The sequence below is a fragment of the Oncorhynchus kisutch genome, linkage group LG19, assembly GCF_002021735.2.
Source record: "Oncorhynchus kisutch isolate 150728-3 linkage group LG19, Okis_V2, whole genome shotgun sequence".
In the NCBI taxonomy this organism is placed as follows: domain Eukaryota; kingdom Metazoa; phylum Chordata; class Actinopteri; order Salmoniformes; family Salmonidae; genus Oncorhynchus; species Oncorhynchus kisutch.
This window is the reverse complement of record NC_034192.2, coordinates 6581067-6601595: the sequence shown is the minus strand read 5'-3', so window position 1 is coordinate 6601595 and position 20529 is coordinate 6581067. Positions and strand designations below refer to the sequence as shown.

At 43.1% G+C, this 20529-nt stretch overlaps 1 protein-coding gene and 1 pseudogene across 3 annotated transcripts; one reads left to right on the top strand and one right to left on the bottom strand.

The window, feature by feature from the left end:
- Nucleotides 1-2287: 2287 nt before the first annotated feature.
- On the top strand, nucleotides 2288-11057 carry LOC109864320 (fructose-2,6-bisphosphatase TIGAR B-like). Of its 3 annotated transcripts, XM_020452035.2 has the most exons (8): nucleotides 2288-2420; nucleotides 2598-2635; nucleotides 6435-6556; nucleotides 8469-8537; nucleotides 8679-8789; nucleotides 9019-9351; nucleotides 9598-9601; nucleotides 10435-11057. In XM_020452035.2, the coding sequence occupies exons 1-8, from the start codon at nucleotides 2389-2391 to the stop codon at nucleotides 10524-10526; spliced, it is 801 nt and encodes a 266-aa protein (XP_020307624.1). In that variant the 5' UTR covers nucleotides 2288-2388; the 3' UTR covers nucleotides 10527-11057. The 3 variants fall into 3 exon arrangements, 2 of the variants coding, with proteins under 2 accessions (XP_020307624.1, XP_031653412.1); XR_004204200.1 differs by having other exon boundaries at nucleotides 9019-10272; XM_031797552.1 differs by lacking the exons at nucleotides 2288-2420; nucleotides 2598-2635; nucleotides 6435-6556; nucleotides 9598-9601; nucleotides 10435-11057 and adding an exon at nucleotides 7537-7684 and having other exon boundaries at nucleotides 9019-9446.
- A 2864-nt stretch (nucleotides 11058-13921) lies between these two features.
- On the bottom strand, nucleotides 13922-15663 carry LOC109864548 (fibroblast growth factor 23-like; annotated as a pseudogene).
- Nucleotides 15664-20529: the final 4866 nt, after the last annotated feature.

The window sequence follows — 20529 nt, the reverse complement described above, 5'->3', positions numbered from 1 at the left end:
TTGGACAATACCTCACAACTCAGCAGTTTTTCAGGGAGTTAGTGGAATCAAATCTGACTCTGATGCGTTTTGATAGGTTCTAGATTTTTTTTCCTGGATGAGAGGCAGGAGATTCACGTGGCACCTCCTCTCTTTAGACAACAGAAGTTCCTTGTCTTCCGTCAGATTACACTGATCTGTCGTTGGCCAAGTAAAGGACCAAATACCAGGTATTTCATATACCTAGTGCTAAATAAGAGACGGCTATATAAAATGTATTTGGAAAACAAACAAAAAATATATTTTGTATCTTATTTTTCCTACTTATGAGTTACAACCTAATTGGCACATTTAGGGTCAGTGTATTGGATTAAGTGAAATGCATTTTGTGAGGTACCCATTTAGTGAGGTTTTTTTAAATGATCAAAAAATGTTTGTGTGGAAAACTGGGATTCCAGTTTGTTTTGACCCCCACCACTGCCAACCACATGTACCTCAGAAGTGTCTGATCCACAACTTCTGTTCAATAAATTTGACCCACAAAAAAGAGTGAAGCATCTTTACTGGCTAGTAAATGTACTTTTGTTCTGTGCTAGTTAAGGGAAGGTTAACCTCGTCCGCAGGCTCAAATTGCTGGTGCATAGAGAGCCAGCTGGTGGACGAAATAAAGGGAAGGTGAAATGTGTAGAGTGATTGGGCTGGTGGTGGTGTACTGTGCAGGTAAGTAACTATGCAGATGGCAGGGTAGCCTAGTGGTTAGCGCATTGGACTAGTAACCGAAAGGTTGCAAGTTCAAATCCCCGAGCTGACAAGGTACAAAATCTGTCGTTCTGCCCTTGAACAGGCAGTTAACCCACTATTCCTAGGCCGTCATTGAAAATAAGAATTTGTTCTTACTGACTTGCCTAGTAAAATAAAGGTTCAATTTGATTTATTTTAAAATATGAAGGTAAGTTAAAGCTTGAAGGGTGCTAAATGGCTTCTCATTTGATAGAAGATATGCTGCACCAAAAGAGTATTTTGTTTCTGCAGCTATAGGCTTATCTGACCTAGTGGCTGTGAGTTCAAACTTCTTATGGGGTGGGCTCCTTACGCCAGAACCAGAGACTCCTTCAAACTTTCTTCTTTGTAATTTTGACAATGAGAGTTGCAAAAATGTATACAATAGCACACAGATATTAAACCCACAACCTCTTGGCTGTAAGTCAGTGCTATGACTATTAAACCACCAAGTCTGTACCCCTTTCCTGCAGACAAATGACCAAGTGGCCCCGAGTGGAATCTTATTCATATTTTACTTAATTTCATAAATAATAAACTACTTTTACGCCCCAAAATGTATGTAAAACTGTTTTGCTATATTTCAGTCTTCTGTGATGTATATAAAGTGTAATATTGGGATGCAGACAAAAAAAAAGTATACATTTCAACTCTAAATCTGATAGGGTACAGTTTTTTTTCTTTTTTTTAAATAACCATGTGTGTGAGGTGTATACTTTTGTTTCAAACTAGATTTGTTTAAGACTACCAAGAAACACTGCGTGACCCTGATACTGCCCACTGCAGTAAAAGGTTCATGCTTCTTCTTCCTCTCTATGTTTGACGTTAAGAGTTGCAGAAATCCACACAGAAATGTAAGAGTAGAGGATAAAACCTTACACTCTCAGGTGCAAGGTATGGTTTTAACCTCTGAGCCACAGACTTTTTCACACTTTTTATACTCCTTGTAATTTTGACATTGAGAGTTGCAGAAACACGCACACACAATATGATATTTGAACCTACAAATTCTTGGCTGCATGGTATTGTTTAAACCGCAGAGCCACATACCTCTTCACACTTCTTACAGTTCTCTGTATATTTGACATAGAGTTTTGGAAATGTACATTAAAGCACAAGTTGTTTGGGTATTATATCTTCTCACTAACAATTGCAGTATTGAATCATCAGAGGTGACATACTAGTAATGAGTTACTACGATATAGCAGCTTTCTTTTAGATGATAAAATATATAACTAATCTTGAAGAAAATATATCCAACTCAAATTGAATGGTTTTGTACCTTTTCAGTTGCAAGCATCCTTAAACTCCCTCTCTTTACTTCAATGAATAGGCTACATTTATCACATACCATTACATACCATTACATACCATTACCATTACATACCATTACCATTACCATTACCATTACATACCATTACCATTACATACCATTACCATTACCATTACCATTGCAATCCAATTCGGATCATTTTCCCACCAACTCATTTCTCACCTTCTGCAATGCCATTGGTCTGTTAGAGTAGACCTCGTGACGTTCGACGTCACGTCCACGTGTCATATAACTAGGAAGAAACCCGTAAACATTGAGCCAGTAAGGAGGCAGAAAATCTTTTGGCTTAGCCTAAAATGCTTACATTTAGCTTGACCGTTGTTCGACAGTAAGTAAATACCACCACATTTCTGTTTTGTGTGCTGTATGTATAATATATTTCCTAAAAAGCTATTAACGTTAACTTTTAAACTATTTGTGCACCTCTAGAATTTCTGATACTCTGTATCCTCAGAAAAATGCTGTGCATGTCATTTTCAAAGTGATTATCGCCTCAATTTCACAGTGGGGAGACACAATTCAACAAGGAGAAGTTGCTGCAAGGTATGTTATTTATAAACATTCCAACCTTGACCAGTAATGACCGTACTCGGGAATCCTGTGTGATTTAAAAACAAAGGCTGTAAGAACCAGCTATAAACCTTTCCTTGTTGCTCATGTATCAGCTAGTAGAATTAAAGTTATTGATACTCATCTGTTTCCATGTTCATTTGAGGGGGGAATGTTAAAAGAATGGTCACTCACACAAACACTGACTAATCCCTTATCCAACTGGTTTTCTAAGTGTGTCTACAGTTGAAGTCGGAAGTTTACATACACTTAGGTTGGAGTCATTAACTTTTTTTCAACCACTCCAGAAATGTCTTGTTAACAAACTATTGTTTTAGCAAGTCCGTTAGGACATCTACTTTGTGCATGACAAGTAATTTTTCCAACAATTGTTTAGACAGATTATTTCCCTTATAATTCACTGTTTCACAATTCCACTGGGTCAGAAGTTTACATACTGTAACTTGACTGTGCCTTTAAACAGCTTGGAAAATTATGTAATGGCTTTAGAAGCTTCTGATAGGCTAGTTGACATTAGTCAATTGGAGGTGTACCTATGGATGTATTTCAGGGCCTACCTTAAAACCCAGTGCTTCTTTTCCTGATGACATGGGAAAATCAAAAGAAATCAGCCAAAACCTCAGATTTTTTTTTTAGATCTACACATACAGTGGGGCAAAAAAGTATTTAGTCAGCCACCAATTGTGCAAGTTCTCCCACTTAAAAGATGAGAGGCCTTTCATCATAGGTACACTTCAACTATGACAGACAAAATGAGAAAAAAAGAATCCAGAAAATCACATTGTAGGATTTTTAATGAATTTATTTGCAAATTATGGTGGAAAATAAGTAACTGGTTCATCCTTGGGGGCAATATATAAATGCCTGAAGGTACCACGTTCATCTGTACAAAAAATAATACATAAGTATGAACACCATGGGACCACGCAGCCGTCATACCGCTCAGGAAGGAGACGCGTTCTGTCTCCTTGAGATGAACGTACTTTGGTGCGAAAAGTGCAAATCAATCCCAGAACAGCAAAGGACCTTGTGAAGGTGCTGGAGGAAACAGATACAAAAGTATCTATATCCACAGTAAAACGACTCCTATATTGACATAACCTGAAAGGCCACTCAGCAAGGAAGAAGCCACTGCTCCAAAACCGGCATTAAAAAAGCCAGACTACGGTTTGTAACTGCACATGGGGACAAAGATTATACTTTTTGGAGAAATGTCCTCTGGTCTGATGAAACAAAAATAGAACTGTTTGGCCATAATGACTATCTTTGTTTGGAGGAAAAAGGGGAAGGCTTGCAAGCTGAAGAACACCATCCCAACCGTGAAGCACGGGGATGGCAGCATCATGTTGTGGGGGTGCTTTGCTGCAGGAGGGACTGGTGCACTTCACAAAATAGATGGCATAATAAGGTAGGGAAATTATGTGGATATATTGAAGCAACATCTCAAGACATCAGTCAGGAAGTTCAAGCTTGGTCACAAATGGGTCTTCCAAATGGACAATGACCCCAAGCATACTTCCAAAGTTGTAGCAAAATGGTTTAAGGACAAAGTCAAGGTATTGGAGTGGCAATCACAAAGCCCTGACCTCAATCCCATAGATAATTTGTGGGCAGAACTGAACAAGTGTGTGTGTGTGAGCAAGGAGGCCTACAAACCTGACTCAGTTACACCAGCTCTGTCAGGAGGAATGGGCCAAAATTCACCCAACTTATTGTGGGAAGCTTGCGGAAGGCTATCCGAAACATTTGACCCAAGTTAAACAATTTAACACACTCCGTTAGTATTTGGTAGCATGTAAACTTCTGACCCACTGGGAATGTGATGAAAGAAATTAAAAGCTGAAATAAATCTTTCTCTCTGCTGTTATTCTGATATTTCACACTCTTAAAATAGTGGTGATCCTAACTAGAGGTCAATCAATTATTATTTTTCAACACCAATACCAATTATTGGAGGACCAAAAAAAAAGCAGATACAGATTAATCAATTTTTTTGGTAATAATGACAATTACAACAATATTGAATGAACACTTATTTTAACTTAATATAATACATCAATTAAATCAATTTAGCCTCAAGTAAATAATGAAACCTGTTTGGTTTAAATAATGCAAAAACAAAGTGTTGGAGAAGAAAGTAAAAGTGCAATATGTTCCATGTAAGAAAGCTAACGTTTAAGTTCCTTGTTCAGAACATGAGGACATATGAAAGCTGGTGGTTCCTTTTAACATGAGTCTTGAATATTCCCAGGTAAGAAGTTTTAGTTTGTAGTTATTATAGGACTATCTCTCTATACCATTTGTATTTCAGACACCTTTGACTATTGGTATTATAGGCAGTTTAGTATTGCCAGTGTAACTGTATAGCTCCGTCCCGCTTCTCGCCCCTACCTGGGCTCGAACCAGGAACACATTGACAACAGCCACCCTTGAAGCATTGTTACCCATCGCTCCACAAAAGCCACGGCAAGGGGAACAACTACTCCAAGTCTCAGAGCGAGTGATGTCACCGATTGAAACACTTAGCGCTCACCCCGCTAACTAGCTAGCCATTTCACATTGGTTATACCAGCCTAATCTCGGGATTTGATAGGCTTGAGTCATAAACAGCTCAATGCTTGAAACATTGCGAAGAGCTGCTGGCAAAACGCACGAAAGTGCTGTTTGAATGAATGCTTATGAGACTGCTCGTGCCTACCATCGCTCAGTCAGGCTGCTCTATCAAATCAGACTTAATTATAACATCACACAGAAATACGAGCCTTAGTTTCCGGATTCGACCATAATGACCTATCATTTAGAAAAAACAAAACCTTTATTCTTTCATTGAAATACGGAACCGTTACGTATTTTATCAAACGGGTGGCATCCATATGTCTAAATATTCATGTTACATTACACAACCTTCAATGTTATGTCATAATTCTGGCAAATTAGTTCGCAACGAGCCAGGCGGCCCAAACTGTTGCATATACCCTGACTCTGCGTGCAATGAACTCAAGATAAGTGACACAATTTCACCTGGTTAATATTGCCTACTAACCTGGATTTCTTTTAGCTAAATATGCAGGTTTAAAAAATATGTACTTCTGTGTATTGATTTTAAGAAAGGCATTGGTGTTTATGGTAGGTACACGTTGGAGCAACGACAGTCCTTTTCCCCGAATGCGCACCACATCGACTATATGCAATGCATGACACGCTAGATAACTACACATGGTTGATGATATTACTAGTTTAACTAGTGATTATGATTGATTGATTGTTTTTTATAAGATAAGTTTAATGCTAGCTAGCAACTTACCTTGGCTTCTTACTGCATTGGTGTAACTGGCAGGCTTCTCGGAGTGCAATGTAAGGCAGGTGGTTAGAGCGTTGGACTAGTTAACTGGAAGGTTGCAAGATTGAATCCCCGAGCTGACAAGGTAAAAATCTGTCGTTCTGCCCCTGAATAAGGCAGTTAACCCACCATTCCTAAGCCGTCATCGAAAATAAAAATGTGTTCTTAACTGACTTGCCTATTTAAATAAAGGTGTAAAAAAGTGTTTAAAAAAAAATCTTTGTCCAAATATACCGATTTCCGATTGTTATGAGAACTTTTAATCTGCCATTCCAATTAATCGGTCAACCTCTAATCCTAACTGACCTAAAACAGGGAATTTTTATGAGGATTAAATGTCATGAATTGCGGAAAAACTGAGTTGAAATGAATTTGGCTGAGGTATGTGTAAACGTCCGACTTCAACTGTACCTGTTGGTCTTGTGCTGTCAGGTCAGGGGGTGGACACTTCTCTGTCGGAGCCGGGGCTCCAGCAGGCAGAGGCTGCAGGACTGTACCTCAGAGAGCTCAGTTTCTCCAATGTGTTTGTCAGTAACCTGCAGCGCGCCAGACAGGTGAGTTTTCCTGAGATGACACTGGTGTTACATGTGATGTCGTCTTAGGTTACGGTTAGGGGACACTAACCTCGTCCACCCAGTTGGCTCTATGTAGTAATTGAGCCTGGGACCAAGGTTAGGTGACCACCAGAAAGAATAACAATGCACAGCAGATGTAGGATGTAACCTCTGTTTAGTTTAGATTCCCAGTGTGGACTTAATTGCGGCTGCACTGTCACTGCCATTCAATAGCAGAAAATGGCAGATGTTGGCAACTTATGTCGAAGTAAAATCATTCCTTACTACAACACCTTTTCAGTGGGAAACACTCAGATCAGACATTAAAGTCACTTCAATAATTCCTGGAACAAAACTTCTCCATTGTATATGTTACTGTGAAGGAGGGAATAGAGCAGAGGATATATTGAACCACAGAAGTAGACTACAGGATATGAGACATGCCAGCAGGTAGAACTAAACTTGGCAAAAAAAGAAACGTCCTCTCAACTGCATTTATTTTCAGCAAACTTAACGTGTAAATATTTGTATGAACATAACAAGATTCAACAACTGAGAGACAAACTGAACATGTTCCACAGACGTGACTAACAGAAATGGAATAATGAAGGGGGAGGTCAAAAGTAACAGTTAGTATCTGGTTTGGCCACCAGCTGCATTAAGTACTGCAGTGCATTTCCTCCTCATGGACTGCACCAGATTTGCCAGTTCTTGCTGTGAGATGTTACCCCACTTTTCCACCAAGGCACCTGCAAGTTCCCAGACATTTCTGGGGGGAAGGGCCCTAGCCCTCACGCTCCGATCCAACAGGTCCCAGATGTGCTCAATGGGATTGAGATCTGGGCTCTTCACTGGCCATGGCAGAACACTGACATTCCTGTCTTGCAGGAAATCACGCACAGACCGAGCAGTATGGCTGGTGGCATTATCATGCTGGAGGGTCATGTCAGGATGAGTCTGCAGGAAGGGTACCACATGGGGGAGGAGGATGTCTTCCCTGTAATGCACAGCGTTGAGATTGCCTGCAATGACGACAAGCTCAGTCCGATGATGCTGTGTGACACACCGCCCCAGACCGTGATGGACCATCTTCCTCCAAGTCGATCCTGCTCCAGAGTACAGGCCTTGGTATAACACTCATTCCTTCGACAATAAACGCAAATCCGACCATCACAAGGTGTCAGTCCAATCTCTCACAGCCTATTGCGGACAGTCTGAGCACTGATGTAGGGATTGTGCATTCCTGGTGTAACTCAAGCAGTTGTTGCCATCCTGTATCTGTCCAGCGGGTGTAATGATTGGATGTACCGATCCTGTGCAGGTGGTGTTACACATGGTCTGCCACTGCAAGGACGATCAGCTGTCCGCCTTGTCTCCCTGTAGCACTGTCTTAGGCGTCTCACAGTACGGACATTGCAATTTATTGCCCTGGCCACATCTGCAGTCCTCATGCCTCCTTGCAGCATACCAAAGGCATGTTCATGCAGATGAGCAGGGACCCTGAGCAGGGACCCTGGGCATCTATCTTTTGGTGTTTTTCAGAGTCAGTAGAAAGGCCCCTTTAGTGTCCTAAGTTTTCATAACTGACCTTAATTGCTTACCGTCTGTAAGCTGTTAGTGTCTTAACGACCGTACCACAGGTGCATGTTCATTAATTGTTTATGGGTCATTGAACAAGCATGGGAAAAGTGTTTAAACCCTTTACAATGAAGATCTGTGAAGTTATTTGGATTTTTATGTATTATCTTTGAAAGACAACGTCCCTTTTTCAGGACCCTTTTTTTGCTGAGTTTAGAAGTACAGTAATGAGGGCAATGTTAGTTTCTAGCCTAGTAGCTGATTTGGTTGTAGGTGTGGAGATTAAGACAATGCTGTCATTGTTCACATATCCTTATCCTTTGTCGGACTGCAGAAATCATTGAGGAACGATGTTCACTCCTCGGGCGTTGAAATGGTCTTTGACCCGTTACTCAGAGAGAGGGTAAGTCTTTCATATGCCTCCTATTGCATGTATGTAGTATACATTTGATCCAGCCCAGTCTACCTCAACAGGGACCTAAGAGTTTGACATTCAAATACAATGCATAGAAAATGATAATCAAAGTGCTCATCAATCATACAGAGTTTTGGGATCGCAGAAGGACGGCCCAAGGAGGATCTGAAGAACATGGCTAACAGAGCCGGCCAGTCGTGTCGAGACTATACTCCTCCTGGAGGGGAAACCTTGGAACAGGTTAGACTGGGATCTGAACATTTGATCAGCTTTCCCTTTGGCCCTGCTGTTGGCTAGCAACAGCTAAGAGCTGGATTCCATGGCCAACAGTGCCATGCAGGGGTTCAACTCGGAACTTCAAGGCAGAAGCTCAACACGTAGTTCAGAGAGGTTAATAGATTTTTTTTCTTCTAGGGAGATGAGTATTTTAGTCCTTGAATAATTTAAATGTGTGTCTGTCTCCCTCAAGGTAAGGCTGCGATGCAAGAAGTTTCTAAAGTCCCTTTACCAGCGCATGGTTGACGACCACGGCTGCTCAGGACAGAGTTCTACTGCTGTAGGGAGAGGGGCCGGTGCAGCCGAGTCTGGTACAGATGGGCCCCTACCTGGTCTGCCTGACAACGGGATGGAGGGTGTCCCTCTCCATGCCCTGGTGGTGAGCCACGGGGCCTACATCTGTGTGGCTGTGAGACATTTTGTGGAGGACCTGCAGTGCTCTCTGCCCCAGGGCCTGAAGATGTCCAAGGTGTTGTCAGCCTGCCCCAACACAGGCATCAGCCGCTTTGTCCTCATCGTTTCTGGAGCAACGAACCGCCCTTGCTGTCTCTGCCTGGCCTGTTCCCCTCTTTCCACTGGGATTCTCTGCCTCTAACCCTATTACAGGGGCTGAGTCACTGGCTTGCTGGGGCTCTCTCATGCCGTCCCTGGAGGGGGTGCGTCACCTGAGTGGGTTGATTCACTGTTGTGGTCATCCTGTCTGGGTTGGCGCCCCCCCCTTGGGTTGTGCCGTGGCGGAGATCTTTGTGGGCTATACTCAGCCTTGTCTCAGGATGGTAAGTTGGTGGTTGAAGATATCCCTCTAGTGGTGTGGGGGCTGTGCTTTGGCAAAGTGGGTGGGGTTATATCCTTCCTGTTTGGCCCTGTCCGGGGGTGTCCTCGGATGGGGCCACAGTGTCTCCTGACCCCTCCTGTCTCAGCCTCCAGTATTTATGCTGCAGTAGTTTATGTGTCGGGGGGCTGGGGTCAGTTTGTTATATCTGGAGTACTTCTCCTGTCCTATTCGGTGTCCTGTGTGAATCTAAGTGTGCGTTCTCTAATTCTCTCCTTCTCTCTTTCTTTCTCTCTCTCGGAGGACCTGAGCCCTAGGACCATGCCCCAGGACTACCTGACATGATGACTCCTTGCTGTCCCCAGTCCACCTGGCCATGCTGCTGTTCCAGTTTCAACTGACCTGAGCCCTAGGACCATGCCCCAGGACTACCTGACATGATGACTCCTTGCTGTCCCCAGTCCACCTGGCCATGCTGCTGCTCCAGTTTCAACTTCCACCTGACTGTGCTGCTGCTCCAGTTTCAACTGTTCTGCCTTATTATTGTTCGACCATGCTGGTCATTTATGAACATTTGAACATCTTGGCCATGTTCTGTTATAATCTCCACCCGGCACAGCCAGAAGAGGACTGGCCACCCCACATAGCCTGGTTCCTCTCTAGGTTTCTTCCTAGGTATTGGCCTTTCTAGGGAGTTTTTCCTAGCCACCGTGCTTCTACACCTGCATTGCTTGCTGTTTGGGGTTTTAGGCTGGGTTTCTGTACAGCACTTTGAGATATCAGCTGATGTACGAAGGGCTATATAAATAAATTTGATTTGATTTGATTCTCCCACAGAGTCTGGCCTGGCACTCTCTGCTGTCCGCTGTGTTTTCACCAACAGGAAGGACCACCTGACCTCCCGTAACATATGTTACATCACACATTAAAGATGGACAAGGCAACACAAAAGGTTTAGTCACTACTCTGCTCTGTTTAAATGTTATTTACTGTAGCTAACAAACCACTGAAAGCAAAGAATATCTGGCACAGGGACCTGTCTAATATTGATGATATGAGTTGGGGGGAGATTTTACTAGGGTCGTTGAGGAACCCTAATCACCAATTGATTCATTTTTTAAATTTTATACACGGTAAATAAATTAAGCATTTTTGCACAGTTTATATCTTCGCCTGTTTTAAAGCTTGTTATGTAACCATGGTGACCTAGGCTCTTTTATGCATTGGAAGTGCCCCAAAGTGGATAGATTTTGAAGACCGGTATTTTATCTACCTTATCTGATGTTCTTGGTGTCACTACCAGTCCTTAAGGATGACTCCTCTCACACACACTGTCACTCCAACAATGACATGTAATGCTAACAGGTTTAACCTCTTGAAACTAGGGGGCACTATTTTTATGTTTGGAAAAATAACGTTCCCAAAGTAAACGGCCTATTTCTCAGGACCAGATGCTAGAATATGCATATAATTGACATATTGGGATAGAAAACACTCTAAACTTTCCAAAACGGTCAAAATATTGTCTGTGAGTATAACACAACTGATATAGCGGAGGAAAATCCAATCAGGAAGTGCCTCTTATTTGAAACTCTTCTGTTCCTATGCATGCCTTTCCTCCATTTAAAGGGATATCAACCAAATTCCTTTTTCTCTGGCTTCCCTGAGGTGTCAACAGTCTTCAGACATAGTCTCAGGCTTTTATTTTGAAAAATGAGCGTGAAAGATCACATTGCGTAAGTGGATAGGTGGGGGCTCTCAGAGTGAGATGGTGCGCAATTGCGTGAAGCGGCCATTGTTCCTCCCGCTGTTATGCAAAAAGCTACACACTCGGTTGATATATTATCGAATATATATATTTTAAAAACTACCTGAGGAATGATTATAAAAAAAACGTTTGACATGTTTCTGTGGACATTATGAAGACTATTTGGAATTTCCGTCTGCGTTGTAATGACCGCTCTTTCCTGTGGATTTCTGAACAAGACAGACAAACTGAGTTATTTTGGGTACAAAAATAATCTTTATGGAACAAAAGGAACATTTGTGTTACTGGGGGTCTCGTGAGTGAAAACATGCGAAGATCACCAAAGGTAAACGGTTAATTTGATTGCTTTTCTGATTTTCATGACCAAGCTTTCTGATGCTATCGATAAACTTACACAAATGCTTGGATTGCTTTCACTGTTAAGCATAATTTCAAAATCTGAGAACAGGTGGATTAACAAAGGGCTAAACTGTGTTTTGCAATATTGCACTTGTGATTTCATGAATATAAATATTTTTTTGTAATATTATTTGACTGTTGCGCTATGCTATTCAGCGGTTGCTGATAAATGATCCCGCGACAGGGATGGGTAGCGTCAAGAAGCATGGCGCTGCAATGGCAATTACACACAAAAATGTACTACCTCAGTAGTTCTTTTGATTATTCGATTGTGTATTTATTTGGCTAGAGATCGGGGTGGGTTGGCTTGAGAGGTCGGATGGTGCAGCTTGAATCAGTCTGAAGTTGGGTCCATATCCCCGTAGTGATATCATGTATCTATCTTACATTTTTTGCTCCTTTGTCATTGAGGTTTGTCTGTTTTTCCCGTTCTATTATCAAGGACACAAGAGGACACAATGTATTATGGGAATACAGGGTAAATGTTTTGCTCTCAATGGACCCTTTTTACAGTAGATCATTGCTCAGTGCAAATTCTGCAGGATGTCTGTATATCCTGTGTGAGTCTTTTTTTTCCCGGTCTTCCAATATTTATCCATGGAATGTTCTATGGAAACTTAACACTTCCTGTGTCATAGTTCCAATAAAATGAGGACTTGTTTGGAATGTTTTAGTATGGATAATGTAATGGTTTGTTTCCACTACTAAGTTGATCATGTTGAAGATTTAGTTGTCATATTATACCGAAGTCAGAAAAGTGTGAGGAATGTCATCTTTTAAAGCCTTTACAATTCAACATGGAGTTATCACTTGTGGTCCTTGTCCATTATGAGAAATTATACACTGCAAAAAGTACAGCGTTACAGTATTGTATTGTTTAATCACAACCCAAAAAAAGGCTTCAATATTGGAGTCTAACATGTTCAATGGCTATGTATTTCAAGTGTCCAAAGTGGTCACAAGCTTCCTCTGATCTTGCTCAAATATAATTGTCACTAAAGGTTGCATAAGAGGCAATAGCATGTGCAAGTCTTGTAGTTTCTTTATGCAAAGCAGGATTTGAACCCATGGACGTTTGCAGGTTGGGAAATATCAGGTTTTATCACCCGAGGGGCCACCTCCGAGTTACAGGCTTTCTCACGTTTAAAACCTGATAGAAATCACTGTTTCAGTGCTCAGGCTGAGCATGACCGGTCAAAGAACTGGGGCAATTGAAAATGATGCGACAGCTACCGACCTGCGTCTAGATTGTTCTAGAGACAACCATGAGTAATGTTTTGAAGGCACTAGTGGCAGCATAAACATCTGTACTAAATCTGATACTTCAACATGAATGGGTGGGTTTGCTTAACTTATTACAGCTCTTCTTTTGAAAGAATATTGCAATGTGTGAATAAACTGTCTAAAAAATATTGAAAAATATCTACACTATCATATCAATCTAATAAATGTGCCTTCACTCATGACCACCACTGAGATTGTTAAGGCTCCTCTCAGATGTGACAGCCAGGTCAATGTGGTTTAACCTCAAAGTGAAACAGGACAAAGATTAGTGGTCACTAATGTGTTCCTTTGACTAAAATACCTCAAACATGTTACTTAGTGAGAGTGAAACAAAAATTGAATGTGGAAATCGTTTGGCAGAAACTAAGATGCCAATTTTCTCCATAATGAGATGCGGAAGCGTGAGACACGCAACCTTAATGACTGGAAGCTCGAAGTGAATGAGTCAATGGTCAACCTGCTTATGCACTTAATGTGACACAGAGCTTCCTCACACATTTAGCCTGTACTTATGATTGGAACATACATAGAATTCTAGGATGAAGTGGCTGTGAGTATGCATTCTTCATCCTGAAGTTCTAAAATACAATATAAAGTCATTGTCTTCACCAACATAATACATTTTTTCAAGATAAATGTCACTGGCCCTTACACACACAGCCTCATAACTTACAGGTTTTCAGAATTTCTCTTTAACAGCTAAGCATCCATATAAATAGTATACTATCAATTACAATAAGTGAATGGATTTAAATCAATAAATACTTTCAACTTTCTTGGAATTGGCTTTGTTGCTTGCTTTTGGTGTCCAGCGTCGATAACCTGTCGTATTTGTTCTGATACCCTGTAGAGATACCCTTGAATTAGTAGGGCTAATTTTGGATGAAATATGTTCAAGTTTCATATCAATAATATTTTCTAGCACTCTTCTTGCATTGTATAACATTTAATAAAGTGACCTCAGCTCAACTGCCTTTTTTCTATAAAAAAAAGACGCAACATTATTTCGGCTTTCAGCATGATTTTCATAGGAACCTCCCCGTAAACAGCGCAATCAAATACAGAATGTGCGTCCTGGAATCAAAAATCACGGAAACCGAGAGTTACTCACTGTGCTATTGTGAAGAATGGCCGAAATAAAACGTTCTAATGTGGTACTTTTTTGGATACATATTTCATCTTATGACAACATATCAATTACTAATATGCCCTAATAAGGGTGCCACGGTCCGACTTTCACACGTATAACATCTGTTTAAAACATTGAGGGTTGATTGCAGAACTGGTGGAAAAGACCCAACGTGAACACATGCATATCTTACATTGATAAACCCAAGTGTACAACTGCGAGTGTCCTGTCCTCTTATCCCATTAATAATACGGGGGCTGGGAGGAGGGTTTCGGGAATGCACGTTCCACAGGTCGGCGTAGGGAGACTGAGGGGTCTCCCGGTAGATGATGCGTCCCTAGGAGAGTTCCCCGCATCCTCCTCCGTCTGCCCCAGCATGTTGTAAGGATCAGAAGAATCAACCACCCGGTTCCTCTTCTCCCCGGTGCAAGAGGCGCTCCAGTGGCACCGTGTTCTTCTCCGATGGGAAGAGGGAGGTTTGCGGTAGATTCTGACCCACCGTGAATACTTGCTTTATCCCTTCCACGTTGAGCAGAATACCAGTTCTGCAAGAGTAGTACACGTCGCGGTGGTTTTCCAATAACTTGTGGTTAAAAAGACCGTCTTCCTTGTGGCAAACAGTCTGTAAACAGATTAATAGATTAATTTACGCAAACAGACCATTTAGAAACGTACATAAATTAACTTCATTTTCAAAGTGGTACTTGAGTGCTAAACACAAGAACACTTCGACCGATGTAAAAATGTGATATTATATTGGCTATGTGTTTGGTTAAAAGTGGTTTGGTTGGCATATGACAGAAAGAGCTAAACTTAGGAAACTTATCTCACGAGTTTTATTCTACATTTTAAGAAAACATGTATTTCAGTTCAATGGATAATGAAAATGGGCATTTACTTACAGAGCTGAAGGGGTTTCCCAGGGCATCTATGCAAAGGTAGCGATTACTTTTGACTCCAAGTATCGCCAGGCGCTCTCTTGTTTCCGCCTTCAATTAAATCACACCTGTTGACAAAATTGTGTTAGCCTATAGAAGCAGATTAAAGACACAAATTTTAATCAAAACCAAACGGCAAAAATGTAATTAGAACTTACTGTATGAGCTTCGAAGTGTAGTTTTGCGCAAGTGGCCATTTAAAATCTCAATGTAGAAATTGTTCACGTTTGAAGACGTCTGCATGTGTACGTATCTTCTCGGATTCCCCCAGTTGGATCCCATGAGCGGTGATGGGTTTGGAAGAGCGTCTACTAGTCGAAATCCCTGAAGAATAGCCAGTATCTTTTACCCCTAAAATACAGAGAATGTATCCCAGAGATTTCGAATGTAGCTTTGAATTCTGCAGCAAACTTCAGCTGATCTGATGGTCCAACGTTTGAGGACAGCTCAATTTAAAGGGACCCAAGTGCCACTCCTGCTCGTATCCTTTAGCCTACGCAGCACTCGCAGATGTGGGTCTTTCTCTCGGCGGAAGGAATGGGGTGCATCTCCACCTGACTGTTTGTCTAAAGGTATTGGTCACCAAATAACGTAGTAGTCTCATTGAGCAATGTCTGTACAAAAGTGACGTCGTATTTTTTCCTCAAACATCAGCACTTTCATAATCATGATCCTTGCACTAATCTTTAAATCGCACATGTCATCACAGTGTGTGCAATATAACCCTCTGTTCAGTAAGCACATTATAATATACCTATATATTTTCTATAGATATAGAAACATATGAATCATTTCACGTTGAAAAACTGACTATAGATAAGTCTATAGATAATATATACAACCAATTCCCAAGGTTTCCTGTCCCTAATCTATACAACCTATTCCCAACACCTTTCCAATGTTTTGAAAATGTAATTTTATGATAGTAATTGAACATTATGGTACAATCTGTTCGAATGAAATGATAGACAACATATTAAACTTAGATAAATATTTGGCCATTTAAAAACACAGATCTAATGTAGTGCTGTATTTCTATCTAGTATTTTCTATTTAATTATAAAAACATAAATCCATGCCTGAATAATACTAATTAAGCTCCAAATTAACATTACACTGTGTGTATAGTTGATGATGACTGGGGGAGCTAGACTTACCCCAGTCTATAGTCCAATATTACCCCTTGTGTAGAAACAACACTGCCGATTCTTGTTAAGGTTACTTCCTACATGAATTGCACAACCATTGTCTTGTCTTCCTTTTGATTCCTACACATCTGTAACGGAACCACTTCACCATGCAGTCTTAGTTTGTGCAGCAGATTATCTTGCCGAACAGATGTCTATTGCAGGTACAGATTCCTGCTGATCCCTCCTCCTATTCATTCAATACCATTTGCAAATTCCTTTTCTGCAACTCTGGAATCAGGTGATGTTCAACAAAGGCTTGGGTTCTGATCAACAGGTCTTGAATGGATGCCTCATCTTGGGGAAGATTGATGACAGAAATGCCTTGCTGTGTCCAGACAACAAAGTTACCCTGTTGACATCCTGTGACAAGCAGTTGTGTTTGAACTTGAGTTAAGTACTAAGAGAAATGAAAAAAAGAGAAATGCTCACAAAAAAAAAGAGAGAAAAAAAAGAGAAATGCTCACTAACAGGGATGTAAACAAATTTGTTGTCACGACTTCCGCTGAAGTCGGCTCCCCTCCTTGTTCGGGCTGTATTCGGCGGTCGACGTCACCGGCCTTCAAGCCATCGCCGCACCATTTTTCATTGTTCCATTTGTTTTGTCTTGTTCCCCGCACACCTGGTTTATATTCTCTAATCAACTGCATATATATATTCCATTGTTCCCCTGTCACGACTTCCACCGAAGGTGGCTCCTCTCGTTGTTCAGGCGGTGCCGGGCGGTCGTCGTCGTCGACCTACTAGCTGCCACCGGTCCATTTTTCCTTTTCGTTTGTGTCTGTCTTTTATTGTAATCACCTGTGTCTGATTAGTTAATTGCGGTGGGTTTATTAACCTCCGCTGCCTGCTAGTCTTTGTGCGGGATTGTTTTTGCTTGTTAGTTCTGTTAGGGTTGCGTGTTTGGACCACAGGGTTTTTTCCTCACAGTCTTTGTACCGTGGGTAGTATATTTAGGAGTAGAGATTTCTCCTCTGCGTGTTTCATGATTTTCCCTACTGTGCAAACTACTGTGCTACTACTGCTACTACAAACTACTGTGTAAACTACTGTGCAAACTGGAATTCCTTTCTCTCCTGCTCCTGACTCCTGCACCTACCTCTTCTTAGGAGGCACCTAACAGAATCCCACACCATTATTAAATGGAGTCAGTAGGAGCTGACGCGCTCTCGGTGGTGTGGTGTCGCCCGTGCAACACCACACCACCGTTCTCCATCGTCTCGGGACCACCATGATCAAGTGATGGCGACGATGGAGAGATGGCCCCTCCACCAGCCACACTCCAACCAGCACCACCACCTTCTCCGACGTCGTCCGGCACCAGCGGTATCCGGCTCGCGCTCCCGAGGGAGTACGAGGGGACGGCCGCCGGGTGCAAGGGGTTCCTGCTCCAACTGGAGCTTTACCTTTACCTGTGTTCGGCCATCCACCTGAGGGTCGGGTGGCGGGTGAACGTCTGTTCCATTTACGGCAGGAGACGAGGAGCGCACAAGACTTCGCTCTGGAGTTCAGGACCTTGGCCGCCGGTGCAGGGTGGAACGACAGGGCCCTAATTGACCACTATCGGTGCAGCTTACGGAGGGCAGGGATCTAGCATGCAGAGACGCCACCCTCACCCTGGACCAGCTAGTGGACATGTCCATAAGGTTGGACAACTTGCTTGCTACACACGGGCGTCCGGATCGGGTTCTGTTGGTTCCACCCCCCCAGCGCATCCGCGCCAACCCCAATGGAGTTAGGGGGTGCTGCAGCGAGGGTGATTGGAGGAGGAGCTCCTTCCTGCACTAGGTGTGGTCGGAGAGGGCACACTGCCGACCGGTGCTGGAGGGACTCATCTGGGAGTCGAGACGGCAGGCCGAGCACTGTTCGGACACCCCAGGTGAGTCAGCAGCAGGCTCACCCAGAGCCCCCTGTTGGTCACATGTATGTGTTGATTTCTTTCGCTGAGTTTTCCCCCCATTCCCAGCATAAGGCGCTAGTAGATTCAGGCGCAGCGGGGAATTTTATGGACTGCGGTTTCGCACATAGGTTAGGGATTCCCCTGTTTCAGATGGACAAACCCTTCCCCGTGCCCTCCCTAGATAGTCAACCATTAGGGTCAGGGATGGTCAGGGAGACCACGACTCCACTGGACATGGTTACGCAGGGGGGTCATGAGGAGAGAATTAGTCTCTTCCTCATTGATTCCCCCGCATTTCCGGTGTGGCTGAGGATTCCCTGGTTGGCCTATCATAACCCCACTATTTTGTGGCAACAGAGGGCTCTAAAAGGGTGGTCAGAGGAGTGCTCAGGTTGGTGTGTGGGAGTTTCCATCGGTGCAATGACGGTGGAGAGTCCAGACCAAATCTCCACTGTGCGCATTCCCCCCAGAATATGCCAATTTGGCTCTCGCCAGGTTGATTCGGTGGGCTCACACGTAACCCTCCTCTGGTCATCCTGGTATCGATAGGACGGTGCGATGCCTTAGGGGGAAGTAGTGGTGGGCCATTTTAGCTAAGGACGTGAGGGTTTATGTCTCTTCCTGTTCGGTGTGCGCTCAGTGCAAGGCTCCTAGGCACCTGCCCAGAGGGAAGTTACAACCCCTCCCCGTTCCACAGCGGCCTTGGTCACACCTGTCGGTGGACTTCCTGACCGATCGTGATCTAAGCGTTCACCCTTAGTTTAGGGATTCCAATTGTTCCTGTGGTTAGACCTTTCCCAGTACACGCTCTAGATAATCGACCATTAGGGTCCGGGTTAATTAGGGAAGCCACCATCTCCCTGGCCATGGTGACACAGGGGAGTCACAAGAAGAGAATCAGTCTCTTCCTCATGGACTCTCCTGCGTTTCTCGTGGTGCTAGGCCTTCCCTAGTTGGCTAGTCATGACCCCACCATTTCATGGCAACAGAGGGCTCTAACGGGGTGGTCGCGAGAATGCTCAAGGAGGTGTGTAGGAGTTTCCATTGGTGCTACCACGGTGGAAAGTCCAGACCAGGTCTCCACTGTGCGCATCCCCCCCAGAATATGCCAATTTGGCTCTCGTCTTCTCCAAAAAGAAGGCGACTCAATTACCACCCTATCAACGGGGGGATTGTGCTCCACTTCCCAGGAGTCACGTGTATCCCCTGTCGCAAGCGGAGACGGCGGCTATGGAGACATACAGTATTTCACAAAAGTGAGTACACCCCTCACATTTTTGTAAATATTTGAGTATATCTTTTCATGTGACAACACTGAAGAAATGACACTTTGCTACAATGTAAAGTAGTGAGTGTACAGCTTGTATAACAGTGTAAATTTGCTGTCCCCTCAAAATAACTCAACACACAGCCATTAATGTCTAAACCGCTGGCAACAAAAGTGAGTACACCCCTAAGTGAAAATGTCCAAATTGGGCCCAATTAGCCATTTCCCTCCCAGGTGTCATGTGACTCGTTAGTGTTACAAGGTCTCAGGTGTGAATGGGGAGCAGATGTGTTAAATTTGGTGTCATCGCTCTCACACTCCCTCATACTGACTGGTCACTGGAAGTTCAACATGGCACCTCATGGCAAAGAACTATCTGAGAATCTGAAAAAAAGAATTGTTTCTCTACATAAAGATGGCCTGGGCTATAAGAAGATTGCCAAGACCCTGAAAATGAGCTGCAGCAGGGTGGCCAAGACCATACAATGGTTTAACTGGACAGGTTCCACTCCGAACAGGCCTCGACCATGGTCGACCAAAGAAGTTGAGTGCACGTGCTCAGCGTCATAACAAGAGGTTGTCTTTGGGGAAATAGACGTATGAGTGCTGCCAGCATTGCTGCAGAGGTTGAAGGGGTGAGGGGTCAGTCTGTCAGTGCTCAGACCATACTCCGTACACTGCATCAAATTGGTCTGCATGGCTGTCGTCCCAGAAGGAAGCCTCTTCTAAAGATGATGCACAAGAAAGCCCGCAAACAGTTTGCTGAAGACAAGCAGACTAAGGACATGGATTACTGGAACCATGTCCTGTGGTCTGATGAGATCAAGATAAACTTATTTGGTTCAGATGGTGTCAAGCGTGTGTGGCGGCAACCAGGTGAGGAGTACAAAGACAAGTGTGTCTTGCCTACAGTCAAGCATGGTGGTGGGAGTGTCATGGTCTGGGGCTGCATGAGTGCTGCCGGCGCTGGGGAGCTACAGTTCATTGAGGGAACCATGAATGCCAACATGTACTGTGACATACTGAAGCAGAGCATAATCCCTTCCCTTCAGAGACTGGG